The 27,804-nt window shown below is 53.4% G+C and overlaps 2 protein-coding genes across 2 annotated transcripts; one reads left to right on the forward strand and one right to left on the reverse strand.

Moving 5' to 3' along the window:
• Nucleotides 1–16,707: 16,707 nt before the first annotated feature.
• On the forward strand, nt 16,708–19,182 carry LGALS2 (galectin 2; the record flags this gene model as incomplete). Its single annotated transcript, XM_079937663.1, has 3 exons — nt 16,708–16,769; nt 18,609–18,768; nt 18,908–19,182. 3 exons carry the CDS (start codon nt 16,708–16,710, stop codon nt 19,052–19,054), a joined length of 369 nt encoding a protein of 122 aa, XP_079793789.1. The 3' UTR covers nt 19,055–19,182.
• A 428-nt stretch (nt 19,183–19,610) lies between these two features.
• Nucleotides 19,611–27,698, reverse strand: CDC42EP1 (CDC42 effector protein 1). Its single transcript, XM_079938064.1, has 3 exons — nt 27,590–27,698; nt 22,250–23,001; nt 19,611–20,938 (listed from the first exon to the last, which is right to left on the reverse strand). Exons 2-3 carry the CDS (start codon nt 22,710–22,712, stop codon nt 20,316–20,318), a joined length of 1,086 nt encoding a protein of 361 aa, XP_079794190.1. The 5' UTR covers nt 22,713–23,001; nt 27,590–27,698; the 3' UTR covers nt 19,611–20,315.
• Between the last annotated feature and the right edge of the window lie 106 nt (nt 27,699–27,804).

Below are 27,804 nucleotides of genomic sequence, written 5' to 3' on the forward strand. Positions count from 1 at the left end.
TGCGGAGCACAGGCTCCGGACGCACAGGCCCAGAGAGCATGGCTCATGGGCCCAGCCGCTCCGCGGCATGTGGGATCTTCCCGGACTGGGGTATGAACCCGTGTCTCCTGCATCGGCAGGCGAACTCACAACCACTGCGCCACCAGGGGAGTCCTAATCACTTTTTCTACATTTGTCTATTTACTCCTCACAACATGAACCAGGTAGTTTGAGATCACACAAGTGGCAGAGCCGAAACCCTGTACTGCATTAATTCTGCAATCATTTCATGCACTCTGTATTCGCCTTTCTCTGGGACAGGCGCTGGAAGAGAAAGGCAAGGCCAGATATTTATTACACAACGTGGTAGGGGAAGCCCACGGGGTAATGGCAACACAGGAGGGGCCCTCTATCCCAAACTGGGGTGGGGTGGGGGAGGGGCTCTCTTGTCAGGGGAGGTTTCACAGGGGAGGTGATATTTAGCTGAAAGACATAATTCTCCAGGTAAACCTGGTGTGAGAAGATATTTCAGGTGGAGGGAACCAAAAGTTTCAGGGCTCACAGGAGAGAAAGAGTATGATGAAGTCAGATAATTGAAAGTATTTCAATACGGCTTCAGAGCATGTAGCCCTGGAAGTACGCTGGGGCAAGATCACCCAAGTCCTGCGTTTAGCCTTTTTTCTTCTGAACTATGCTGGAGGTGTCCTTAAAGAGTTTCACGCGTAATGGTGACAAAGTCAGGTTTTTGTTTTAGAGAGGTCCAGGCGGCCACAGTGGGCGGAAGATATTGCTGGGTGCCATACTGAAGTCAGGCAGGGAAGAATGAATAGACTTCCTAGCCTCTAGTGCCTTTTCTCCTGCCGTTTCTCCCTCTATTACAGACCCTTTTCATCTGTTTTCCCACACGCGGCCCAGGGGAGCCCGGTTACCGGCTTACCCGGGTCCGTTGCATTCTGTCGCCCCCTGGCGGCCCACCGGGGAACTGGCCCGTGGTGTCCTCTCGAGCCTCTTGGTCTCCGGCAGGGTTAAGGCGAGACCGAAACAGAGAATCTGGCGATTCTGGTTTTGCTCAGCCGTCGCCCTGGCAAGCGACCTCGATTCACCTTGCAGAACGGAACTGACCTCATTAGGGAGTTGAGAGGCATGTGCTGGGTCAGTTTTTCCCTAATCTCAACCATTCGGCCAGCTGGGACGCTTTTCTAAATTCTCCCCCACGGGCCATTAAAATTATAGAGGAAAGTGATATGTATGTTTATTGCATTCCTCAATAAAAGCTGTAACATAATATGTACTTAGAGCTCTTTCCCTTTGTTTCTTTTATTACTGAAATGAATTATTGCAGAAATAAAATGCAACCGCATTCACCACATTGATTTAGGGGCGTATACACACTGTCAAGACTCACTTTTTTTTTTTTTTTTTGCGGTACGCGGGCCTCCCACTGTCGCGGCCCCTCCCGTTGCGGAGCACAGGCTCCGGACGCGCAGGCTCAGCGGCCATGGCTCACGGGCCCAGCCGCTCCGCGGCATGTGGGATTTTCCCAGACTGGGGCACGAACCCGTGTCCCCTGCATCGGCAGGCGGACTCTCAACCACTGCGCCACCAGGGAAACACTCAAGACTCACTTTTTAAAGACGACATAGATTTGACCAGGGTTCAAATTCTGACTTGACTGCTTTCTAAACTGTATGATCTAGGACAAGTCACTTAGACGCTCTCCATCTCAGGCTGCTTATCTGAAACACGGTTGTGAGAATTCAGTGGAAGTGTGTCTGCAAAGTGAACTCCAATAAATGCTCTCCACCCACTTTCTCTGCTGGACTTCTCTCCTTAGCACTTATCTATCCTAGCACCGTCTATTTCCTTTCTACATCGTGTTTTCTGTCTTCCTCCCCCACTGGAATGTAAGCTCGGTGAGGATGAGGAATTTCAGCTATTTGGTTCACCGATGTATCCTCAAGGCTTGAAAGAGTAACTGGCACATAGGTGTTCAATCAACATGGATTGAATAAATGAATAAGTTGAAACTATTATTCATAAGCTTTATGGATGAAGGGGTGCAGGAATGTGCTCAGCGTTGCACAGCGAGTGTGTGTGTGTGGGGAGCCAGATGGTACTTTTACTGAAGGCTCTAGGCTCGCCTCACTGAGTCCTGGAGAGCAGGGATTGGTGAGGGAGTCAGGAAGTGGCTATGCAGGTAGGGCCTGGCCCAAACTGGGTGTCAGGGTAGAAGGTGTGGAAGGAAGGATCTGAGGATGGTGACGAAGGTGAGGATGGTGAAAGGAAGGAGGACCAACACAGGAAAGAGGAAATGCAGGAATTGGGCCTTTGGCCTCTGTTCCCTTCTCCACCATTTGCAAATGTGTTCCTTGGAGTGACTTGGGTAACTCCTAGGAGGGGGTGGGCAAGTAGAGCTGAGCTGTCCTCGAAGCAGCTATAATCAACTAATCCAACTGCTGGTTTTCTCTGAGGTGGCTACCTGTGTCAAAATCCCCTGGGGAACTAATGAAGAAGTCAGGCTACTGGGCGACCTCATATTCAAGTAGGACTCCCGGGACGTGGCCCAGGAATTTGCAGTCCAAAGTTAGCGTTATCCTATGCTCAGTCCATCCCCGGCTCCCTGAACCCCCTTTGCCTGCTCTGGTTCCTCAAAGACCTTAGATCCGAGATGTGCACGTCCGGGGTAATACAGACCCACCCGATGGCCTGACTGCAGCTTAGCGGGATCCTGGTGTCCGACCTTCCTCTGCCCCAGCTCTTCGTAACATCAGCCTCTCCCAGCTCGATGCTCAGGTATACCAGGTAGGGTCACACTCGCTGTGTGACTGCGTTGTGTGCCAACGGGGTTAGAGGATAAGGGGCTGGGGACTGAAAGGTCTGAGCAACCCCGTTCCGCCCCCCCACCCCCATCCATACCCCTTTCCAGCGGGTAGGAAGATCTGGTTTTTACAGAAGGGTGTGGCTACAGAGGCCGATATTATGACCCTCCTTCCACTGGCTGGAAGGAAACTAGAGAACACGGATTTCACCAATAGGAAGGCAATATGCAAATATTGCCCAGCGTTAACTGGCTGATGGACAGATGCGTACCATTCATTCTTGTGCTCTGAGATTTGGAGCTTGGAGCCCAACTTTGAGGTAGAGGTTGCACTTGGAAGCAATTATTGAACGTCCACATCGTGCCAAGTCCTGTAAGTCCTGTGTCAGGGCGTACAGGGGTGAATAAGACCGGCAAGGCACCACCTTTGTGGAACTTACATTCTAGTAAACTAATAAGAACAAAAATAAATGAACAATTTGTTTTCTAAATTTCAGATCTGGGTGGTGCCACGAAGACAGTGCACCAGGGAGCTGTAACACCAGTGATGCTGTAACAAGTCCTGCAAGGGTGTATTCTAAGAGCAGCAGAGGAGGGCAAGACCGATTACCCTGGTGGTGGAGTGAGAGGTGCAAAGAGGAGGTGCCCTTGAGCAAGCAGCTAAAGAAGGAGGAGGAATTTCCTCCCCTAGATGAGGGGGCAGCATGTGGGAAGTACATACTGAACTTTAGGAACCCCAGGAATTGTGAGGTAGGTGGAGGGAAGAGTGTGCAGGGCAGGAGAGAGCAGAGTTATGTGACTTTGGGCAAGTCTTTTACCACCTGAGCCTCGGTTGGCAGAGGATTAAATATAATGTAGAACTCATAGTATATATGTGCACTCAATACATGCTAAATAAGGAAAGCGCCAGGTGGTCACCACTACTGTCATACTGGGAGAGCCCCTCAATTGCGTTCCCTAGATTTAGGGCTTTGGTCCTACCCCCCTCTCTTCCCTTTCCCCCAAAGCTTATACCTTCAGGGCTTCTGTCTTCACTTCTCCCCCTGGAACTTAGCACACTGGCATTTTATCTTCCTGCCTCCCTAGGGGACAAGGACTCCAAGTAGATCAGGAAAGACTTGGATAAGCTCCAAGAAAGGACTTCCTTCTCTTTCTTTCAGAGTTGCAGCTGCTCGGAGGAGGGGACAGCGTGCATTTCCCACAGATTTAGAAAATTCTGGAGCTGGAAGAAAGGTTTGCGATAACATATATAGTCCAGAGCTTTTTTTTTTAATTTAATTTTTTGTTTTTCAGATTTTTTTTTTGATGTGGACCATTTTTAAAGTCTTCATTGAACTTGTTACAATATTGCTTCTGTTTCATGTTTTGGTTTGGGTTTTTGGCCGCGAGACATGTGGGATCTTAGCTCCCCGACCAGGGATCGAACCCACACCCCCTGCATTGTAAGGTGTAACCACTGGACCGCCAGGGAAGTCCCTAGTCCAGAGCTTTTCAATTTTTTTTTTTTGACAGATATCCAATGTAAGAAATGCACTTTACATCAGGACCAGCTGAACTCAAGTTTTATGAAGGCTGAAGTTTGTAAAATTTAGGGACCTCTTTAAAAAAAAAAGAATAAAAATTATGTATGCAAAATCAGGTGTTTATTTAGAGCAAAAAAATAAATTCCTATAAATTACAAACTTTAGAAGTCTGACGGGGATTTCCCTGGTGGTCCAGTGGTTGAGACTCTGAGCTTCCACTGCAGGGGGTGGAAGTTCGATTCCGGGCCGGGGAACTAAGATCCCGCATGCCGTGTGGCGTGGCCAAGACAAACAAACAAAAAATAAAAAGTAAAAAAAAGAGTCTGACAAACACCATCATCATAAAGTCAGAACAATAAGAAATTTTCACTCAACTACCTGACGTATTGCTTTACTACCTTTTTTCTGCAATTTGAGGATGCATGCTTTTCACATAGCAGTGACTTTCTTATATTTTCTATAAAGAGAAAGAAAAGTCAGGCTTCTAGCATGTTTGATCAAAATGTTTTTTGTTTTACTATTTTAGAAAAGTTTTTCTCAGCTTTGCAATCAGTTTTTGGTAATGTCATGTAAACCTAAAATGTTTAATTTTGTCAAATTTGGGAAAGACAAATTTTCTGTGTTGTTTCACTAGGAGCCGCAGCCTTTGTCAGAACAAAATGTGGTGTGTATGAGACAGAACCCCATGAGTCATGATATATAAAACATTTGAAGACATACACAGATGTACTTGCTATGTACAGTACTGTTATGGGTTGGTGTCCTACAACAGAGGCATCCTGGTTAATTCTATTGCACGTGATTCTCCCGCCCCCAAAAGAAAATAGCACGTGGTGCATTTATAATTAGATATGCTGTGTTATTAATTGTGTTCCCAACGGCGTGGACTTTTGCTGTAACTAGATCAGTGGGAACTCAATCCTCCACATGTAAGTTTACACGTCTGAGAATTGGAAGAGTTTTCCATAGACTAGCTTCTGGCTCTATACGACGCAGACCTGGGTTCTCCTCCACTGCCCACATTCTTCCCATGTCAGGTGCCTAGGTGTCATGGTGACGTAGTGATGTGACCTCTGTCCCTGCACCTTTATGTCAGGATACCAGGTGAATTGACATGGTGACTGGGTATGGGTGATTGGAGTATTTCTGGGAACCATTCCCTACACTAGGATGCTAGAACTCACCTAACTATTCTAGAAGTTGACTGTGAACCTTTTAACTATAATCTACTAAACTCAAACTAAATGTAGGTCCAACTCAATTTCCCATTAGTTGGATCTCAGAGTAGTCGGACACAGCCTTTGGAAAGAGAAAAGTGTTTTACTGATATGGAACAATCTTCAAGATATATTAAGAGAATAAAAGCAAGGTACGAGACAGTGCGGCACACTTGCACCTGTGTGGTGTGTAGGGTATCTCTGGAAGGAAGCAGAAGGGTATCCGCCTCTGAGTAGCTGTGGGGACCGGGGTGGATGGGGGACTTGTTTTTCCCTGTAAAGCCCTTTTGAGCTTTGCGAAGTGTTTTTTAAATCGCACACATGTCTTCTTTTCCTTTTCTTTCTCTCTTTTTTTTTTTAGGTAAATGCTTAGCAGTTGACAATCTATTTTTCAACCTAATTTAGATTGTTCTCTTAGTGGCCAGCAGGGGGAGGCAAATGCTTTCTCTCTTTTGGAGAGAGGTTTTCCCCTTCTACAACCTTCGGAAAACATCATGGCTGTGCCCTGTAGCTGGAACCCAGACTCCAGGTGGGGTCTTAAAAGGAAAATAAGTGAAAATAAGTTGTCATTACGAACTCTAGGGAATCTCTGAATTTTAAACTAGCTTTATTGAGATATAATTCACATGCCGATCAGGAGCTGGGCGCAGGTGGGGATTCGCGGTTGGGAGTTGTAATCCAGGTGTTGCTTCCGTACTCCATGGATCTGCCGCATCGGCTGTGACCAGGCCATTAGGGCATCCAAGCCCCCACTGTCCACAGGAAGACTGGGTGCTCTGGACGCAGGGGGAGGAACCGGGCTCAGGGCTGAGGTCTCCTCCCTCTCCCCCAGGAAGGGCACTCCAGGACTACCCAAGTAACAGAAACAGTTTGCTTTATTGTTTAATTTCTAGAGAGATGTTCTCTATGGAAAAAATGTTCCTCTTGCCACTTATAAGAAGCAGAACATAGAACATTATGGTCTTTTGTGTAAATCCACCCAGTACCACATGTGCATAGGTAGGTATGACCCCGAGAAGGAGCCTCCCTGGTCCAAAGGACCTGGGTAACATGCTGGGAGGGGATGGGGGGAAGAGGAAGTGAAGGGGCAATGCACTACTGAATTGGAGCCACTGAAAATACCCCCCTTCTGAGCCCTGTGATGAGCGGTTCCTGCTGCTGATCTACCATCCAACCACCCATTCGTCCATCCACCCCTCACCCACCCACCCAACCACCTATTCACCTTTTCATCCTCCCGTGCACTCATCCATCCATCCATCCATCCATCCACCCTTGAGTTAAGATCAACCTGATGAGGTCCAGCCAAGAGCTGAGGAAGAGTTCTAGGTGGAGGGAACAGCAAGGACAAAGTCTTGAGGCTGCAATGAGTTTGGCGAATCCACGGGTCAGCCTGGCCAGGGGGCATGTGTGATGAGATGAGGCTGCAAGGTGGACAGGACCGGATCAGCGGGACCTTGTCAGCCAAGGGGGGAGTTTGGATTTGTTCTAAGTGTGAGAAGAAGCCACTGGAGGGTTTCAAGCAGGAGAGTAGGGTGTTGTCATTGTCATTTTACAAAGACCCCAATGGGTGGTGAGAAGATTGTGGGGGCAGGAGCGGAGAAGGGGAGACAGTGAAGTGGCTGTGACCCACCCCTTCCTCCCACAAGGGCCCTCCCCAATTCCAGGGGAGGCGAGGATGACCCAAGAGCTCCAGTGGACCTAGGCAGTCCTGGAAGGATGCGTATTGGGAGTGTGGCCAGGTGCAGCCAGCAGCTGGGGTTCAGGGTGAGGCCACAGAACCTGGCGATCAGGTTAAACGAGGAAGATCCCTGGACCAGACGAGGTAAGAGCTCTGTGGATGTCCGTTGAAGGACATCTGGTCAGAGATGCAGAAGCAGGGCTGGACATCCAAGCAGACCTGATATTAATATTTAATAACAGCAAACATTTATTTATTCAGCTGAACATGGGTCAGTACTGTGGTTAAAACTTCACATACATTCTCCCTTAAGGCCCACATCTACCCTGTGAGGTGTGACAGTTACAGTTCCCATTTTGCAGATGGACCAGCTGAAGCCCAGAGAGGTTACATGACTTGTCCAAGGTCACACAGCTATAGACAGACCTCCCTGTGCCTGAGGCTAACACAACTGAAGAAAGATTGTGGGAATAAGAGGGGTTTTTCTCTGTATAGGGACTGGAAAGCACAGATCATAAGCCGTAGATCTGTCCAGGGGAAACAGGGCCCCGATCTTGCTGGTGTGATCACTTGGCCCCTTGAGATGGTACATCTGGCTGTCACCAGCGTCTTTCTCCTTACCCATCATGCTCTAGTCCCAGGCTCCCTGGGCTCTGGGAGGATGGACACTGGCTTCCCAAGGAGAACTGTCCTCCAGGGGCAGGGGAAGTGATGTGCTCACCAGCCAGAGTCCAGGCTGTCAGATGCTGCTTGTTGCAAATTCGCTCCGAGCTTCTGCTCTCTCCACTGTCCTGGCTACGCGGCTTCATCGTCTCAGGTGAAACCTCTGCCCATTTAGGAATCCTCCCTCCAAGCAAGGAAGGAAGACATTTGTTTCTTTACTTAATTTTTAGCATCTATTATGCGCCCCACATGCTACAAAGGTTAACTTTTTTAATTTAAAAAATCTTTAAAAATTCTCACAATTGGGAATTCCCTGGTGGTCCAGGGGTTAGGACTCCGCGCTTCCACTGCAGGGGGCACGGGTTTGATCCCTGGCTGGGGAACTAAGATCCTGCATGCTGCATAGCAAAAAAAACCCCAAACAAACAAACAAACAAACAAAAATTCTCACAATCACCCTGTGAAGAAGATACTATTAGCTCCCTTTCACAAATGAAGAAACTGAGGCTTGACGTGACTTGACGTGGCTCCTCAGCTTGCAGGTGACACAGTCAGGATGTGTTATTTGCCTATTCGATGCCAAAAGCTCGGTGCTTTCCATGAGCCCCCCTCCGTCCTGGCACCTCCTGGTCTCAGAAAGAGGAAGTTGGAGAGGGAATGAGCAGGGAGGGAAGTGTGGACAGATATCACTGATGGGTTGATTTGTTTGTTCTTTGGGAGGAGAAGGCAGGAGAGGAGATAGGCAGGGAACCCACAGACCTCAGGACCAAAGTCCCCCAACAGCAGGAGGCCTGGTGGGTGACAGTTGCTGGAAGCCACGGGCCAAACTGTCCATTAAGCCCAGCAGAACACAGTGGCTCAGGCCCAGACAATTTTAGGGGCCCACCAAAATGTTTTAATCTCTTATAAAATCAGAAGAGGAATTCCCTGGCAGTCCAGTGTTTAGGGCTCCACGCTTCCACGGCAGGGGGCACAGGTTCCATCCCTGGTCGAGGAACTAAGATTCCATATGTCACGTGGTGTGGCCAAAAAAATAAAATCAGAAGAGAAAATGAACTTTCAGGTCGACAATAGTGTTTTAATAAATAACATTGAGGGACTTCCCTGGTGGCTCAGTGGTTAAGAATCCGCCGGCCAACGCAGGGGACACGGGTCGATCCCTGGTCGGGGAAGATACCACATGTCACGGAGAGCTAAGCCTGTGCGCCACAAGTACTGAAGCCTGCGCACCTAGAGCCTGTGCTCCGCAACAGGAGAAGCCACCGCAATGAGAAGCCCGCTCTCTGCAACTAGAGAAAGCCCTCACGTAGCAACGAAGACCCAACGCAGTCAGAAAGAAATAAATGAATAAATTTATTTATTTAAAAAATATATATGTAACATTGATATATTTATTCAATGCAGTCATAAAATATGATTAAATATATGTATGTTTACGTCTACGTGTACGTAATATATATTTTCTACTGGAGGAAGGGACCCATGAAAGCAGAAGCACCTCAGGCTCACAAAAGTCATGATGGGGCCCTGGGAGTTTGCAAGGAGAACATCCCCACAGGCCTGGGGCTCAGACTTGGCCGCCAGGTGGAGGTGAGCAGCCTTCCTTCCAGCTGACACAGGTAGGGCACTGGGCTCCTGATAATAATGGCAAATCTTTTCTGTTAATTATTAACGAAGTACCAGGCTTTGTCTCCCTTAATCCTCGCAACACTTATTGCTCTCATTTTACAGAGGAGGAGACTGAACTCAGAGAGGTTAGAACCAAGATTCCAGAGCTGTACTGACCTCCAGATGACATTGGAGAACCCCCTCGGCCCCAGGAATCTGGGACTTTCTGAAGCCTTCCATTGGGGTGTCATTAATTATTTTCTAGTCGTTTCCTGTGCCCAAGCTTGTCTCCCTACTAGACTTGGCCTCTTTAAGGCCTGGCTTTATTTTGTACTTTTCTTCTATGGGGGCCCTCAATCCCATGCATTTGAATCAAGCCTTTTGTGCTTGTGTTCCATGAGGGAGACCCTGTGTGGCCGGCTAGGCCATGTCCTCCTTGGCACCTCAGAGGTGGACACGCCAGCAGCTTTGTTATGGCTGCTCCTCACTGTCGTCCCTCAGTGCAGCCTGGTGGCCTGCGGTACAATTCAGCGAAGGCAGATCTGTAAGCGCCCATCATGAAATCCTGGGAACTTGCTTTTGTAGCCGCTTTATTCACTTAACACTGTACCATGAGCAAGGAACCACGGCCACTGAGGGTCTCCTCAAAGTGTGATTTCTGATGGCCGTGTAATAGTTCATTTATATTTTCTTTATTTTTTAATTTTTAAAATTTATTTATTTAGTTATTTTTGGCTGTGTTGGGTCTTCGTTTCTGTGCAAGGGCTTTCTCTAGTTGCGGCGAGCGGGGGCCACTCTTCATTGCGGTGCACAGGCCTCGCACTGTCGCGGCCTCTCTTGGTGCGGAGCACAGGCTCCAGATGCGCAGGCTCAGTAGTTGTGGCTCACGGGCCTAGTTGCTCCGTGGCATGTGGGATCTTCCCAGACCAGGGCTCGAACCCGTGCCCCCTGCATTGGCAAGCAGATTCTCAACCACTGCGCCACCAGGGAAGCCCCTATTTATATCTTCTTAGCACCATTAACTTAGCCAATCCTGTAGTATTGATGTTTCACTTTCTAACTCTTCCTTGATGATGATGATGATTTTTGCTGTTCAGTCAGTCAGTCAGTAAATATTTATAAACATGTACTAAGTGCTGAGAACAACTTTCTGATCATCCGGCTTGATTCAAGGGTAACATTTGGAATATTGAGCAGAACATCTGAAAACCTACGAGAAGGGGCCAAAGTAGTAGGTAGAGGAAAATTCATAGCTTTAAATACAGTTATTAGTAAGAAGAAAAGATGAAAAGTCAATGAACTAAACATTCACCCCAAGAAGTTAGAAAAAGAGCAATAAAAGAAAAAAAAAAAAAAAAAACCCTAAAAGTTAATTAGCATAAAAGCAGAAAATAATGAAGGGAACAAAACCAAGAGCTGGTTCTTTAAAAAAGACCAAGGTTGGGCTTCCCTGCTGGCGCAGTAGTTGAGAGTCCGCCTGCCGATGCAGGGAACACGGGTTCGTGCCCCAGTCCGGGAAGATCCCACATGCCGCAGAGCAGCTGGGCCTGTGAGCCGTGGCTGCTGGGCCTGCACGTCTGGGGCCTATGCTCCGCAACAGGAGAGGCCACAACAGTGAGAGGCCCGCGTACCACACACACACACACACACACACACAAAATCTTCCATTGATGTAAAACATACACACAGAAAAGAGCACAATTCATAAGTGTGGTCATGTTCTTCTGTCTTTAAACATTCTTTTAAAACAAGTGAACTTTTAAGTTCTTTTTATTTTGTACTTTCTACGGTGGGCTAGAATTACTACTATCATCAGAAAAATGTCACCTGTACAAGGTGTAGTTTCTGTTGATTAGAGAGTTTCTGTTTATGAAGCCCTTTCAACTCCTTATCTTGTTTGGGTTTTACAATGGCCCTGGGAGAAAGATCAAGAAAGAATCAGTTTCCTTGCGAGGAAATCACTCTCATCTCGGGGCGGGCCGGGAACTCAATGTCGTGTCCTCTGTGAGTGCTGCGCAGTGAGCCACCTGTCAGCTCCTGGCACAGAAGGGCCTTCAGCAGGGCTGGCCCACCGGCGCCCCACCCAGAGTGGCTACCACCAGCTCTAATGGAAAACTCTCAAGCTCGCCAGACCAGGGCTCTAGAAAAATTCTACTTCTGGGAATCTGCCTTAAAAAAGTTGTCACGATGTCGCCAGACGTTATGTGCAAATAATTGAATGCAGTAGCATTTTTAATAGCGAACACTTGGAATTAATGTACGTGTTCAGCAGAAGGAAATAGGTTGAATAAATTTAGTCATTGAAAGGTAGAGTATTTCACTGCCATTAAGATATAGGTCTGAAATATAGATTTGTGGGCTTTAATGTTTACTGAATGAAGCAGGACCAACAATTGAATAGACAGCGTGTGTCTATGATATAAATCCATTGAAAACCGCATGGAAGGAAATACGCCAATAAAATAAGCAGGTTCGGGCTTCCCCGGTGGCGCAGTGGTTGAGAGTCCGCCTGCCGATGCAGGGGACGCGGGTTCGTGCCCCGGTCCGGGGAGATCCCACGTGCCGCGGAGCGGCTGGGCCCGTGAGCCATGGCCGCTGAGCCTGCGCGTCCGGAGCCTGTGCTCCGCAACGGGAGAGGCCCCAGCAGTGAGAGGCCCGCGTAACACACACACAAAAAAAAGCAGGTTCCATCCTGGCGGTGGGATTATGACTGATCGTATGTCAATTACATAAGTAGCAGGAGTAAAGAGCAAAGCAGGGAAATCCCATTACCCACCCCACCCTCCCCAGCCCTCCACTCCCTTCCCTACTCAGTTTGTTATTGATACTTGTAGATGTTTTCTTTGAATCCACCATGTATTGCTTTTAAAACTTACAGACAATCAGAAAAATCATGAGGTGAGGGCAGAAAACAAGAGACTCTCAAAATGAATCTGGACATCATAAAAGTATACAGATTTTTACCAACAAATCTCTGTTTCAGGATGAGAAAGTGGGGCTCAGGGCTGTTGGGTAGCCTGACAAGCTCACGTGGTTTGTTCCCGCTCCTGGCGCCCAGTTCAGCGCTGCTTCTGGGTTCACATGCCCTCGAGATCTGGGAGGAGGCTGGGAAGCTGGGCTGGAGGGAGGCCAGGAGGATGCTCTGGGCTGAGTGGGCTGGGCCGGGGTGAGGAGGCTTCTGCCTGTTTGTTCTGGGTACCAGGAGGTGCGGATGGAGAAACACCCTGGCAGAAAGGACCAAAGTCCTCATTTATGGCCTTGGAGGAGTTAATGTGTAGTATTCTAGGATATAAGCTGGGCTGTGTGGTGAGACCCTGAGCCCAGATCTCCGGGAGCCACCGAGAGCTGCCGTGAGGAGCCGCCACCATGTCGGTGAGGATGCTGGCTCCCCACTGCCCACCTCCTCCAACCCTCTGCCTCTTCGCCTGAGTGGGGGTGGGGTGGATGCTGGCGGAAGAGCATCGCTGCCCCTCCAGCCTCCGTTTCCTCATCTGTATACTGAGGAAGTTGGACAGATCACCTCCACAGCCCACCCCCTTTTTAAAAAAATATTTATTTACTTGGCTGCGCCGGGTCTCAGTTGCTGCACGCGCGGGATTTTTAGCTGTGGGCAGGTGGGATCTGTTCCCCAACCAGGGATCGAACCAGGTCCCCTGCATTGGTAGTGTAGAGTCTTAACCATTGAACCACCAGGGAAGTCCCTCCACAGCCCTTTAGCACCAAGGTCCTCTGCTCCCTCCACCACCGTTCTTAGCCTGTTTCTTTCCCCCTCTAGCCTCAGTTTTCTCATCAGTAATTTTCTTTTTTTTCTTTTTTTGCCTATCCCCCTCAGCTTCTGGGATCTTATTTCCCCGACCAGGGATCAAACCCGGGGCCCCCTGCAGTGGAAGCGCTGGAGTCCTAACCTCTGGACCGCCAGGGAACTCCCTCTCATTAGAGGCAATCGTGGCAATACTGCTAACATCTATAGACATCTTTAACCTCTTAAAGATGAAGAACTGAGACTCGAAGATTAACTTGCCCAATATCACAAGCTGTGCATTGCAGGGGCGGGGGTTCTTTGAGGCCCCTCACTAATTCTTTTATTGCAAACCCGGCTCTGCCATAGCCTCCGGCGTGGCCTTGGACAAGGTACTTGGACAAGGTCCCCTCCCTGAGCCTCAGTCTCCCATATTTGGGGAACTGGATCACAGATGGCATCTTCTGAGGATGGTATATTGGTTTCCTGAGGCTGCCTTAACAAACTGATTGTCTCGCAGTTTTGGAGGCTTGGGGTCTGAAATCCAGGTGTTGACAGGGACGTGCTCTCTCTGAAGGCTCTAGGGGAGGATTCTTTCACGTCTTTTCCAGCTTCTGTTGGTTGCCGGCAATCTGTGGCCATCCCTGGCTTGTAGCTGTGTCCCTCCAAACTCTGCCTCCGTCTTCACGTGGTCTTTTCTGTGTGTCTGTGTTTCCGGGTCCAACTTTCCCTCTTCTTATAAGGACGCCAGTCGTATTGGATTTAGGGCCCACCCTCAGCCACTACGACCTCACCTCAACTTGGCCCTATTTCCAAATAGGTCTCATTCACTGGCTCCGAGGAGACATGGTTTTCCGGGAGACAATATTCAAGTCAGCACGGGTGGGATGCAGGGTGTGGATGTGACTGGAGGGTCCAGCATGGATGGCACGGTGCTCTCCCCACCCTCTGCCTCCCAGGGAGGACCTCTGTGCCCAGAGACTTTCCCTACTTTCTCCTACCCCTGGTCATCTCATCCCTCCCTTTTTTTCCTCCTTCCTCAGAGACCACCTAGTCCAAACCTCTTATATTAAAGATGGGGGAACCGAGGTTCGGAAGGCGGCACAGCTGGCCCCTAGTCACTTGGCCAGCTAGGGACAGAGCTGGCACTAGATCCCGACCCCTGACACCTGCCCCCACCCCGACCCCAGCTTTGCCTCCCTGTCTCTCTCTGGGCTTCAGGCTTTGTTAAGCAGCGGGGTCAGGCCCCCTCCCATGGGCATCCCTGTTTGTCCAGATACACCCCGAGCCCGGCTTTTCTCATGCCCCTGCCCTGCAGCAGCCTTAGGCTCTCGGGTTCTTCTGTTTGAGCCGGGCAGCCAGCAGGATGTACAGGGGCAGCGGGGGTGCTTCTCCCCATCCCAGTCCCACCCTGACTGTCCCAGGGTCCTGGTGGGTGGCGCACGCAACTAGGAGGAGACAGGAGAGTCCTCACGCCATCTGGTGGGGACTGTGCGTGCCGCAGGGCACACAGCTGTGAGGGTCTGCTTGGCGGCAGGGCACCCATGTTCTCCTTTGGGACGGACTGGATAACCTCTCTAAGGAAGGCATTCTCTGTCTATCTGTGAGAGGCTGAAGGAGAATTTTAATCCAGTCTGGCCGGTGATCCAGCTGTTACCCTAGGCGCCCATCTGAGGAGTTAGGTCTCCTGCCTCCGAATCCCACTTTCTCGAAGGCAGGGAGATTTCCCCCCACCCAGGGGACGTCTGGCCACGTCTGGAGACATTTTTGGTCATCACAGCTTGGGGGAGGGTGCTACTGGCACCGGATGGATAGAGACCAGGGATGCTGCTCTACCACCTACAGCACACAGGACAGACCCACAAGAGTGATCCAGCCCCAATGTCCAGGGTGCCGAGGCTGGGCAACCCTGCTCTGAGGCATCATAGGGTCTGACGTGCTGTGATGCTCCACTCTCCCGGGCTTGGCAAGCCCTCTTTCAGGCCTTCCTTTTTAAAAAACTTTGTTTTATTTATTTATTTATTTAAGCTGCGTTGGGTCTTCATTGCTGCACACGGGCTTTCTCTAGTTGCGGCGAGCGGGGGCTACTCTTCATTGTGGTGCATGGGCTTCTCATTGCGGTGGCTTCTCCCGTTGCGGAGCACGGGCTCCAGGCGTGCAGGCTCAGCAGCTGTGGTGCACGGGCTTAGTTGCTCTGCGGCACGTGGGATCTTCCCGGACCAGGGCTCGAACCCCGTGTCCCCTGCATCGGCAGGCGGATTCTTAACCACTGCGCCACCAGGGAAGCCCTCAGGCCTTCCTTTTAAAAGGCACTGCCTCCAGGAGAACTGGGCAACCCTACCCCTGTGCCAGCAGGGGAATATTGATCCTCCCCCCACGGACACCGCCCTTGACTTTCAGCAAAGCGCCCTGGTCCCACGAGTTGGTTCAGGGCTTCCCAGGTGTGCTCCCTCCAAAAAAAAAAAAAAAAATCAGTGAACAGAAATCCCACAATGTAAACGTGTTCTCCCATAAAGTGTTCTAAATATTTGGTGGCTGCTATATCCTGTCTGGCCCAACCACACACCCTCCAACCATGGATGTGAAAACTGGACATTTTCTCAGGCTGGGATAATGAGCTTTGAAAACCCAGCTTCGAGAGCCTCCCTCTAACCGTAGTAAAGTTGTGGGAACCCCTGCTCTATGGAAATTCAGACAGTGCCAAGGTCGATGGAAAAATAGGAAGCAGATGGATACCGTAGTAGCAATAAATGAGCACAATGACCACAGTCCCTTGATGTGCTTTTAGCCCGTGCCCTACTTGTGGGCTTCACAAACGTGAGCTCTCATCCTCCCAACCAGCTCAACGGAGGCGCTGTTAACCTCAGGGCCTCCAACAGCATCTGTCACACAGTGGACGCTCGGCAACTGGTTCTGAGTGAATAAATCAAATCAGCCCATTTTATAGATGAGGAAAGTGAGGTAGGGAGAGGGATTTTGATGGACATGTTCAGACATGTGACTTACGGAGCTTTATAGATTCTTCATTTGGGATGGGCCTAGACCTGCCTGTGATACAGTCATTTTCTGTCAGTAAAATGACTCCAAGTTCGTGCAAGAACTAAGCATATCCTTGTTTGGGGGGTTTTGCAGAGGGTGCTGTGCATCATCACTTGAACACGTTTGGGAACAGTGAGGTGGGCAGTAGTCATTCTATCCATGTCATAGATGGGCAAACTGAGGTTCCCTCAGCTGGGCCCTATGTCTCCAGATCTGGCTGTTCTTCAGGCCGCAGTGGATGAGAGTGAAGCAAAATGGGCAAGAGAGGGGCTCCGGGAAGCTCTGATCTGAGGGCAGAGGGAGACTGAGGCCTGGGGCCAGGTCGGGATGGGATGATGCTGGTGAATGGGCTTCAGCAGCAGAAGAGCGCTGGGCACGTGTGTGATTGATTTGTGTGGGTTGTTTCTCTGTTGGTGCAGGGGAAATTTGAGATTATGAACATGGACATGAAGGTGGGGACAACCCTGAAGATCAAGGGCAAGATCGCAGACTGTGCTGATGGGTGAGCCAGTGGGGGGCAGGTGAGGCAGGACATGCTGATGGGTGAGCCAGTGGGGGGAGGGGGAGGCAGGACATGCTGATGGGTGAGCCAGTGGGGGGCAGGTGAGGCAGGACATGCTGATGGGTGAGCCAGTGGGTGGGAGGGGGAGGCAGGATATGCTGATGGGTGAGCCAGTGGGGGGAGGGGGAGGCAGGACATGCTGATGGGTGAGCCAGTGGGGGGAGGGGGAGGCAGGACATGCTGATGGGTGAGCCAATGGGGGGAGGGGGAGGCAGGACATGCTGATGGGTGAGCCAGTGGGGGGAGGGGGAGGCAGGACATGCTGATGGGTGAGCCAATGGGGGGAGGGGGAGGCAGGACATGCTGATGGGTGAGTCAGTGGGGGGCAGGTGAGGCAGGACATGCTGATGCGTGAGCCAGTGGGGGGAGGGGGAGGCAGGACATGCTGATGGGTGAGCCAGTGGGTGGGAGGGGGAGGCAGGACATGCTGATGGGTGAGCCAGTGGAGGGGAGGGGAGGCAGGACATGCTGATGGGTGAGCCAGTGGGTGGGAGGGGGAGGCAGGACATGCTGATGGGTGAGCCAGTGGGGGGCAGGTGAGGCAGGACATGCTGATGGGTGAGCCAGTGGGGGGCAGGTGAGGCAGGACATGCTGATGGGTGAGCCAGTGGGGGGAGGGGGAGGCAGGACATGCTGATGGGTGAGCCAGTGGGGGGGAGGGTGAGGCAGGAGGGGGAGGGGGGCTGCCCACAGACCTGGAGCAGGCTGGGAAGGGCAGCCTTGTGAAATGGTCGGACAACGAGCGTGACCTCAGACCAGGGGCCTTTTGTACACTCTTGCACGCTCTCACCCCCTCCCACACCCCTGCTGGCTCCTCTTCGGTTAGGGCTGCTTTCACATCTGAGGCTTCAGAACCCACAGCGGCTGCCATGTGCTCAGTTTCCTTGGCCCCCAACAGACGCTGAAGGGGCAAGTGAGAAATCCCGGAAGCTCTGCCCAGTCCTCTGCGAGTCAGGTGCCTCTACTGAAGGCCCAAACCCCCGGGGAACCACCCTCTTAACCCAGCTGAAGGGTCAGAGGCCGGCCTTTCACACGCATTATACTAGCGACAGCCGCCAGGGGCCGCCAAGTGGTCTTGTTTGCCTTCTCTCCGTTAGAACCAGAGGCATTTCTCCGCCTCAGGTGTTACAGCTCAGCGTTGGCCTCTCCTGTGTGCAGGACAATGTCAGCATTTCTTGGGACCGATCTCCATCAACTTTTGGTTGGGGAAGGGCAGACAGACGCATTGTGTAGGAGCCAAGAGAAAATCACCCCTTTCTCCTGCGTGGGTCCCTAAGGGTTGCAGAAATGTGGGATACCTCTGGTCTGAGACGTCCCAATGAAGGCACCCCATGACTCAGAACATCCCACTCTCAGGGACCCTGAAGGTCTATCTAACTCAGGCCCCTGTAGTGATCTTTTCAAGAGATCACACAACTCCTGATTGCATACCTCTAATGACAGGGAGCTCACCACTTTAGGTGTCCAACTATTTATGGCCAAACTTAATGGGTCTTCAGAGAGTTGAGAACAGCAATTCTTTCCCCCAGGATAGACACCTTCATTTCCTGAAATGTCACTATTAGTTACCCTCTTGTCAGGAACCTTAGTCTGTGCTCTAAATGGAATGTGATACTCCAGTGCCAAGTCTGATCAAGTTGTCACCTCCCTTGTTTTAAGGCACAGACCTTGATTAACACAACCTTTGGTGATTCTTCCAGTTTGTGGTCAGCCCTGCGCCCCAAGCTGCTTTAGCCAGGGCTGGCCCCTTATTCTCACCTGTTACTCCTTCCCCTGCAGCTTTGTGATTAATCTGGGCCAGGGGACAGATAAACTGAACCTGCATTTCAACCCACGTTTCGATGAATCCACCATCGTCTGCAACACATGGGATGACAACTGCTGGGGGCAGGAGCAACGGGACAGTCACATGTGCTTCACACCGGGATCAGAGGTCAAGGTGAGGTCAAAGGCGGAAGGGGCCTGAGGAGGATATCAAGGAGAGAGCCCAGATGGTAGGGCACCCTGGCCCACCAGGCACTGCCGTGGCCCCTTTCCAGGGTGCTCCTGCCTCCCTGATGCCTTCCCTCCCACTGCAGCTCCTCGTGACCTTCGAGAACAACGAATTCAAGGTGAAGATGCCAGACGGGCACCAGTTGACCTTTCCCAACAGGCTGGGCCACAACCACTTGAGATACCTGAGCGTGCAGGGCGGGTTCAGCATCTCCTCCTTCAAGCTAGACTGAGGGCAGCACCTCGCCAGAACGCAAGACCCCGGAGCGGATTCCGACTCCCAGCTACCTCCAGTCACGCGGGATCAGCAGCCCTTGGGTCCCCCGCTTCCCATCTGCTGTTCCTAACCCTCTGCGCTCATCCCCCAAGGCTAAGAACCAACAAAAGAATCCACCTTTATAGAGTCTTTCCGTGGTAGGAACTGTGGTGCTTTCCACTATCTTAATGCTCCCAGCATCCTCATGACACAGATGAGGAAACTGAGGCATAAGGTCCTTGGACTGCCGCATGGGGGTTGGGATGTGCTCCCGAACACCTCTAAGCCACCAGTCCTGCCTGCTTGTCCCCTTTTATCACCAGGGCAAGTGCCAAGCTGCCCTGTGGGATTATGGTTCCAGGCACCTGGGCTCGGGGCTGTTCCCGGAACTATAGATAAGGGCTCCCACCTGGGCCTCTTATCGCAGGGCTATTCATTCCGGCCTAATTACTCATTACCCAATGCCTCGGCCCTTCCCCTCACTGGGGCCCCCTGGGGGAGTCCTTGACTTTCCAAACCCAGTGCTTAGGGGACTCAAGCAGGTGGCGCTGACATTGTCCTCCCAGGTCCTCAAGCATCTTGCAGGACACCTTTTATCAAAAAAGCCTTTTTTAATCAGGACCCACAGGCAGGTCTGGGGTGCACGGGAAAGTGGGATTCCCCCACTGTGAGGTCACACCTGACTTTTCTCTGAGGCTTCTGGGACAAGTGGGGTGGCGGGGGGAATGTCAGGGAAGCAGCCTTAGCAAGGGCTGGGGCTCTCAGAAAGGCAGTGGGGACCCTGCTGGGGGCAACTCCAGGATGAGCTGGGGCAGGCGGTCCCTTTGGGAGAGGGGACAAAGGCTCTGTGTGCTATGCTCCCCACCCCCACCCAGCAAGGGCAGCTTTCCCAGCACAAAGGCTGCACTGTGAGGCGAGGCCCTCCAGCTGGTGGGGATGGCCTGGGGTGGCGGGTGGGCCCGAGCAATGGCTACTGGGTCCAGAGTGGCAGTGGGGGAAGGCCAGGCGGCCCAGCACGGCCCATGGGAACACGCAGGTTCCAGGACAAGCCTGGTCTCCTCTGGCCTCCCTCCCATGTCTGTCCTGCAGGGGTGTGGAGGGGTCTGGGGACAACTTGGGTTTTCTCCCACCTGTCGTTGGCAGGACCCAGCTGTCAGGTGAGGGGCTGGCTCTGCGCCCGGGGGGTTCATAGGCGGTACCCCGAGGCTGGCTGGGGTCCCGAGCCCATGCCCAGCCGCTCACACCTTGACCTCGTCATCCTCCTCAGCTTCAGCAAACTTGAAGGTGTTGGCTTGCACCGAGCTGGGCACGGAGGCCCTGCTGCCTGCCTGCGGGGGCCCCCACCCTTCGTCCAGGCTCTCCCAAGAGGCCCGAGCCTGGGGCAGCGCCTCGACCAGCTCGCGCCGAGCACCCATCTCAGCGTAGTGGCAGCTGCTTTGACTGCCACCACGGCCTGCTCCCCAGTGCCTGCCGGGGCCCACGCCAGCAGGTGCACAGGGACGCTCCCCTACTGCGCTGGCCCTCGCCTCGGCCGTTGGGCCCAACCCCAGGGTTACCCCATTGGGGCACTGTCCACGGGGTGGGGGGCTTGAGGCAGGGGTCGGGGGGTTTGCAGCAGGGGCTGGGGCATTTGCAGCAGGGACTGGGGCTGGGGTCTCGGCTGCAGAGCCTTCTGAGAGGCTCATGACCCCCAGCAGCTCACTGAGGAGAGAGGGCCCAAGGTCGAGGTCCAGGCGGAAGGACAGGAGGGAGTCAGAGCGGCGAAGCTCAGGCTCAGAGGGGAAGGAGCTGTCACGGTCTCGGTCACGAGGCTTTTCTGGGCGAGGCAGGCGAGAGATGGTGCAGAACCCGGAGTCCAGGCCTAGAAGAGAAATAGGGACCAGGGTCATAGCTGGGGTCCCTAACCAGGAACTGGGGAGGGGAAAGCCAGGACCAACTCCAGCTTGCTCTGTGGCCTTTGGCAAGCCACTCCCCCATCTGGCCTCAGTTTCCCCCGTCTTCCCAATACAGTGAGCCCCGTAGTCTCTTGTGTGATCCTCCTGTCAACCCTGGGAATTTACATAATCCTCATTCCCATTTTGCAGATGAAGAAAGTGAGGCTCAGTTTGGGACGAGGGGAAGGGCTAGCTCAGGGCCACAGAGTTTGATGGGCTGAAGCCAAGCCTGGAGCTCAAATCTCCTGACTCTCAGTCCCAGCTGCGAACTTGTGTGACCCCTGGTTCCCTGCCATGAACCTATAGCATACGGGCTGGTGTGTGGGCACAGGGATGGAACCAGCACCCAGAGTCTGACTACATAGAAATCAAGACCCAGAGGACAGGCAAAGGCCCTCCAAAGGTCCTCTGTCCCAGCCCCTGGCTCCAGGACTACGAGGACTGAGATATAGTGGTGGGACTGTGGACCAGCCCTCAGTGAGGTTCTAAGCATCACCCCTGGAGACGGAGCACCGGGGGCAAAACTGCAGGGCAGGAAATGGCCACCAGGTGGCAGCAGGGGCCCCGGTTCCCAGGTGAGCTGTCCAGAGGGGGAGCCAAGGTTACACCTGCCACTCCCCACCCCGGCAGGAAGGGCCTCTGGCTTCTGTCCACGCGAGTGGTTTTCCAAATTTGCCAAGTTACAGGAACCTTTGTTCACATAACGACACAGCGACAGCTCCTGTGTCCTGAGCACCTACTATGTGCCAGATTCTGGGCCACACTGAATATGTGTATCATCTCACTGAATCTTAGCAGTGACCCTGAGGGGCCCGTTATACAGGCCAGGACTTGACTTAACAGCAGTCAGTTGGATCACTGGGAATCAGGCAGAACCAGAATTTGAATCCAGAGCCCTGGCTCTCTGCCTCTCCACTATATCATTCTGACACAAGGGAGCTGCTTCCATTGAAGTGGGCAGCCAGGCCAAGAGCCTGGGTGTGGGGTGGGGCAGCTCAGGGGCAGGTAGAACTCAAACCCCATCTCCTCACCTCTTAACCTCAGTGTTTTGGGGAGTGAGCAGGTTCCCACCCTGTGACCCCCCCCACACCCGCTCCATCCATGATTTGGGGTTTGGGCCTGACCTCCACGGAGGCTGAAATGCTGTGGGGAAAAGAGCTCACTTGGAGTCTTTCCTGAACCATCAAACCCCCTGGGACTCAGCCTCTGGAAAATAGGCAGATAGCCCAGGCCCTCACCGTAACTGGAGTGGCCATCTGTGGAGGTGGCAGGGCTGCGGTCGAAGCTGAGCTTGCCCACCACGAGGCTGTCGTAGGCGGCCTGGTTGAGCTGAGGCAGGGAGATGGCATTCTTGATGATGGGGGAGATGGCGGGTGGAGCAGGTGAAGGGGCAGGTGGGGAAGCCATCCTCCGGGGCGGCGCCCCTACCCTCCGCACCAGCTGCAGCTTCTTGGCCAGGAAGCTGCGGGGCGAGCGGTGGGTGCCCCGTGAGCTGCCACCGTGGTTGCTGAGGAAGGAGGTGTCGCCGAAGACGTCCCCGCCACGGCCCACATGCATGGTGTGGCGGAAGTCCCCGAGCGGGGGGCTGATCATGTCCGCAGTCAGCCGCCTCTTCCCCTGCGAGCTGGACACCCAGCCCACGGGTGAGAGCTTGCCCAGGTTCATGGCCGGGGCTCCTCCGGCCCCCTGGGGGCCCGGCATCGGCTCTGGCTGTTCACAGCTGCTGGTCCATGCCCACGGGGGGGCCTGGGGAGGGCGCTGGGCTGGGCTAAGGGTCCGCTTCTCAGCTCCCTCCTTCTCGGTGAAAGGGGGCGGATGGAGCCTGCGCCCCTGCTCTCCTAAGGTGCTGCCCCCAAATACTGAGGCTATGGGAAGTCCATGGCTTGTCTGTCCCTGAGGCCTGGCTCCTAGCCCTGTGGAAGCAGCTGTAGGTGTTCTGTCCAAGAACACAGAAATGCGGACAGCCCCTCTCCTGCCCAGGGGTGGAGACCTAAAAGAAAGAAAAGTAGTGGTAGGCCTGGGGGCATCCTGGGTCCAAATAATAACAGCTAAAGAGAACAAATGGGGACTCCCTGGTGGTCCAGTGGTTAAGACTCTGCGCTTCCACTGCAGGAAGTGCAGGTTCCCTCCCTGGTTGGGGAGCTAAGATCCCCGAATGCTTCGTGGTGTGAGCCAAAAGTAAAAAAAAAGAACAAATGATGGGGAACACGGAGAAAATGCTGAGCAGACAGACACACAAAGGAGGACACATCGCATATTTCCACGTACAGAAAATTTAAGAACAGGCAAAACAAAACAATGTGATAGAAATCAGAATTGTGGTTGCCTTTGAACAGGTATAGACTGGGAGGGGGCACAAAAAATTCATCGAGCTGCACACTGAAGCTGTGTGTAGGTAAAAGGTATGAGTGGTCGTTATACGGCGCCCACTGATGAAGCACCTACTGAGCGCCAATGGCTTAAGTTCATCACTCATTTAACCCAGACAACAGCCCTGAGGGAGGCTCTATAGAGAGAGGAGAAACTGAGGCACAAAGAAGTGAAGGGACTTGCCCGACGCCACACAGTAGGCAATGGTGAAGCAGGGCTCCCAACCCCAGAGCCCTTGAACTCCAAGGGCCTCCTGCTGGTGGGTTGAGTAAGTCACCTCCCTTCTTGTTGGGTTAAATTGTCTTCCAGCAAGGCCAGGAGGGAGGAGGTGCCCAATGAAGGTTTTGTGAACTGCTGTGTAAACAGCAGAACCCTTCGCCTTCTAGATGCTTCCTGGAAAAAGGATCCTGTGGTCAAAAGTGGTTTTTCCAGATGCCTACTACATGCCTGAGCATATTCAAGGCTCTGAGAAGGCCCGCAGGAAAGAACATTATCATAGTTTTGACAAAAGCCTTGTCACCGGGGAACAAGTTTTGGAAAGAGCTGGTGCCAAAAGCTATTTCTTGCCTACTCCCTGCCCTCCTGATCTCTCCCCCACTTTCTTCCCCAGTCCCAGTCTTCCCTAAGCTTCTCCTGGTCCGACGCTACCCCTTCTAGTATCATAGAAAGTGTACGCTGGAGGACACCTATGAGCCTATGTTCCCACATTTGGTTTTCCTGTGGCCCAGAGAGGCCAAGCTTGCTCAAGGTCACATCAAGAGAGCTGGTAGAGGGCTTCCCCTCTACCTTCCCTGGTGGCGCAGTGGTTGAGAGTCTGCCTGCCGATGCAGGGGACACGGGTTCGTGCCCCGGTCCGGGAAGATCCCACATGCCATGGAGTGGCTGGGCGCGTGAGCCACGGCCGCTGAGCCTGTGCTCCGCAATGGGAGAGGCCACAACAGTGAGAGGCCCGCGTACCGCAAAAAAAAAAAAAAAAAAAAAGAGCCGGTAGAGACGTCAACTCAGAGCCTTTGACTCACGTAGCCTTTACTGGCCCGTGGAGCCCAGTCTTGTCTCTCCAGATCACAACACACTCTGAGGCTGGGGCCACTGCCTGGATTTTCCCTCCTCCCTCCGTCCCAGCACTCAGCTTGGGCTCTGCAGGTGGCCAAGTGCCAAATCAATACCAGTTTAATCACAGGAGTTCTTTGTGATACCTTCATGCCAAAGGTTCACCCCTTGTCACCTTCCGAGTGAGGGTAGGTGGAGGATTCAGTGGCCTCACAGTGTGACCTTGGGCAAGTCATTTACCTCCACAGGCTCGGCACCTGAGCTGATAAACGTTGATAATGATTCTTAACAAGAACACCTAGATCTGAGTGTCAACTTAAAAAAAAATTTTTTGCTGCCACCTCCAAGCGTAAAAACCTCAATTCTGCCCTTCAAATGTTATTTGAAATTCAAAATAGGTTAAATAACAAGATAAAAACAAAGGAGGCAATAAAACAAAGCTTGCTTTGTTTTCTGACTACATTCTCTTCCCTTCCCACCATCTGATCCTCTCCCAACCCTAACTCCTCCCCCCTGGGGGGCGGTTCTGAATCATCCCTTTCCCTGGCACCCCAGGCACCAAGAAGTCCTTGTGGAATGTTTGCTGAAGTTATGAAGCGCTCTGCATTTGGCCAGCCACTGCATGATGTCATCTGATTCTCCAACAGCCCCGAAAAGCTGGAGGGTTAGCCCATTTTACAGGAAGAGCCGCGGCTTGGAGAGAAGGAACTTGGCCAAGGTCACATGGCAGGTACCTGCCATGCGCCAGGTTTCCCTGCTCTGCTGAGATGAGGATTAAATCTCTGGAGGAGGGGGGGAGGGTGTCATCCTGAAATGTCATGAAGAGGGGTCACTGTGTCTGCCATGGGGCCACACCCACCTCTCCCCAGCCCCCAATTCCCTGGCTTCTAGAAGCAGCCCCTCCTTTCTCAGCAAAAGGGGCTCCAGCCCCCACCCAACACCCATGGCCACTTTGACTTGTGAGACCAGCTTCTGCTCCAATCTTGTGATGCCCCCACCTCCCAAATATCTCTGGGCACCTCCAAATATCTCTACCCCACCCACTGCTGTAGAGAGACCTGCGGCATTGTGGAGCCGAGGGCAGGGCACTGCTACTGGGGACCTGTTTTCCCACGTGGAAAACAAGAACTGCATCGAAGCTGGTCCTCTCGCAGGAGAGTTTTAAGAGTGGAAGATGCTGTCAATTAAACCCTTGGCTCCTGAAGCAGGGCTGGGTTTCAAAGCCAACATTCTGACACTAACATCTCTCATTCTGGGGACCCTTGATGGCAGCCCGCTTGGCACTTGACTCTGACCACTAGGTATTGCTGGTGGTTAGGGGTGCCCCACCTGGCCCTGGAGTAAGCAGGGCTCCGGCTGTCCAGGAACATGGCCTATCTCCCCTCACCTGTCCAGGAATACTACCTGCTAATGCTCACAAATGCCCATTTTACAGATGGAAAAAATGAGGCACAGAAAGGGAACTGACTTGCCCCAAGTCAGAGAACAAAAAGAAGTGGTGTGGCTGGGAACCTCCCCAGGAGTCGACCAACATCAACAGTAAATGCCAGGGGAGTGGGCGAAGACTCCAGGGGTGTGGGGAAGAGTTGTTGGGGTCCGGGCAGGTGCCCAGCCGCTGAGTACAGAAGGGCAGGCCTGGGAGGCAGGAGACTCAGCTCTGCAGATTCGGTGTCTGTGACCTGGGCTAGAGTGGTCACCGTGCAGCCTCAGTGTCGCATGTTTACCCTACAGAGGACAGTCAGGCCTGGGTACTTGGTAGGTGCTTGCTCAATAGCGGTGGTGACCACGAGGACAAGATTTGGGGCCGGAAGCAGGGACCATGCGTTAGGGAAGGCCAGCAGGGGCCGCTGTGGAGGCACCTGTGGTTGGAGGAACCAAGGTGGGGGGAGGGGGAGAGGCAAGGCTGAGTCGGGTGTGGGGGCCGCGGCACCCTAGCGTTCACCTGGGGGTCACCCGCAGGCCCCTAGCGGGCACTACCTCTCATCCTGGAGGCCACTCCCTGCACATAGCCCCCCTCTCGCAAGTGTCCCGCTGGGTAACACCACCCCTGCCAATGCGCAGCGGGACCCTGTCTCTGTTAGGGCTGCTCTGGCCTCTGGAACAAGGGGTTAACTCCCTGGGGGCTGCCTTCTTCTGGTTCTCAGAGTCCAGCCACTTCAAGACGCGGAAACTGAGGCCAGAAAGAGCGTAGCAAGCTGTCCACAGTGGCAGCGGAGACCCCGTTCTCAGGACGTCAAGGGGGATAGTAGTAGGAGGGAGCACCTTGGGCCACAGGGGAGGAAGGAGGAAGAGGGGGAGACGCTTCTTGCCCAGACACCCCAAGTTAGAGCCGAATCAGCCTTTGGCTCGGCGAGGCTGACTGGCTTCCGGCAGGGTCTCCCCAAGCCCTCGGTTCCAGTCCCTGCGCCGCGTTTCGTGCGGCTGTGGCTTCCGGGCCAGTCCTTTCACCAGTCTGAGCCTCAGTTTCCCGATCCAGAAAATGGGCTTCAAACTTCTCGAGTCTTGCCTGTCTCGGCAAGAATAGAACAGTCTCGAGAGCAGTCGGGATTGGAAGTCCCGGGAAAGATTTTGGCCAGAAAACATTCCCTCTGGGAGGTACGGGGTTAGAATGCGGAGGGTCGCTCCGCCGGTAAGGGGGCAGCCGGCTGCCTTGGCCCGAGGGGAACCGGACGGGATGACCTCATCCGCTGCTCCGGCCTGGAATGCGGCGGTTGGGGAGGGGGCAGGGTGCCTGGACCATCTCCCCAGCGGTCCCCCCCACTTCCCGCTCTCCGCGCCGGCCTCGACAAGGGGCCAGACATTCCGACACATAGCCCCCTCCCCGTTCCTTCCCTTCCTTTCCCAGGGCAGGAAGGAGCCTAGACTGCCCTCGACTCGCCCCCTCCTCCCGCAACCCGCTTTACCTTACAATTCTCTGCCCCACTCTTCCCGCCGGGAACATTGCAAAACAACCCGAAAACTTGGAGCGTCCCGTTGCCGCTCCCGCGGCCAGCGCTCCGGGCCTGCCTGTTGTCACCCGGGGCGACGCTGGCAGGCTGGCCCCCCTCCCCCGCTCCTTGAGCCTAGCGGAGGTGCCAAGTCCCCGCGGCGCCGCGATCCCCCTGCCGGTGTCCACGCCCACCCCGGGCTCGACGACCCGCGGGCCAGCTCGCAGTTACCTTCTCTCCGCGAGCCGCAGGAGCTGGGGGCGAAGGGCGGACGCGTCGGCAGCGCGTCCCGGCGCGCAGCCCGGGCGAGTGGCTGGGCCGGTCTGCGCCGCCCTGGCCGCGGGCTCCGCGGGCTGGCTCCGGGGGCGGGGGCGGGGTGTGGGCCCGCTCCCTCCTCCCGCCTCTCCCCTCCCGTCTGCGGGCGGGGCCGGGCCCCCGTCCCGGGC

The sequence above is a fragment of the Stenella coeruleoalba genome (assembly GCF_951394435.1).
Source record: "Stenella coeruleoalba genome assembly, chromosome: 11".
NCBI classification, from domain to species: domain Eukaryota; kingdom Metazoa; phylum Chordata; class Mammalia; order Artiodactyla; family Delphinidae; genus Stenella; species Stenella coeruleoalba.

What these genes read in the sequence shown, in the direction of transcription:
- CDC42EP1 (XM_079938064.1), bottom strand. Translation starts at nt 22,712, where the DNA reads ATGCCGGGCCCCCAGGGGGCCGGAGGAGCCCCGGCCATGAACCTGGGC. An exon ending in AGATGGCCACTCCAGTTACG is followed by an intron (nt 20,939 to 22,249) that starts GTGAGGGCCTGG and finishes TTTCTCTTCTAG; the next exon opens with GCCTGGACTCCGGGTTCTGC.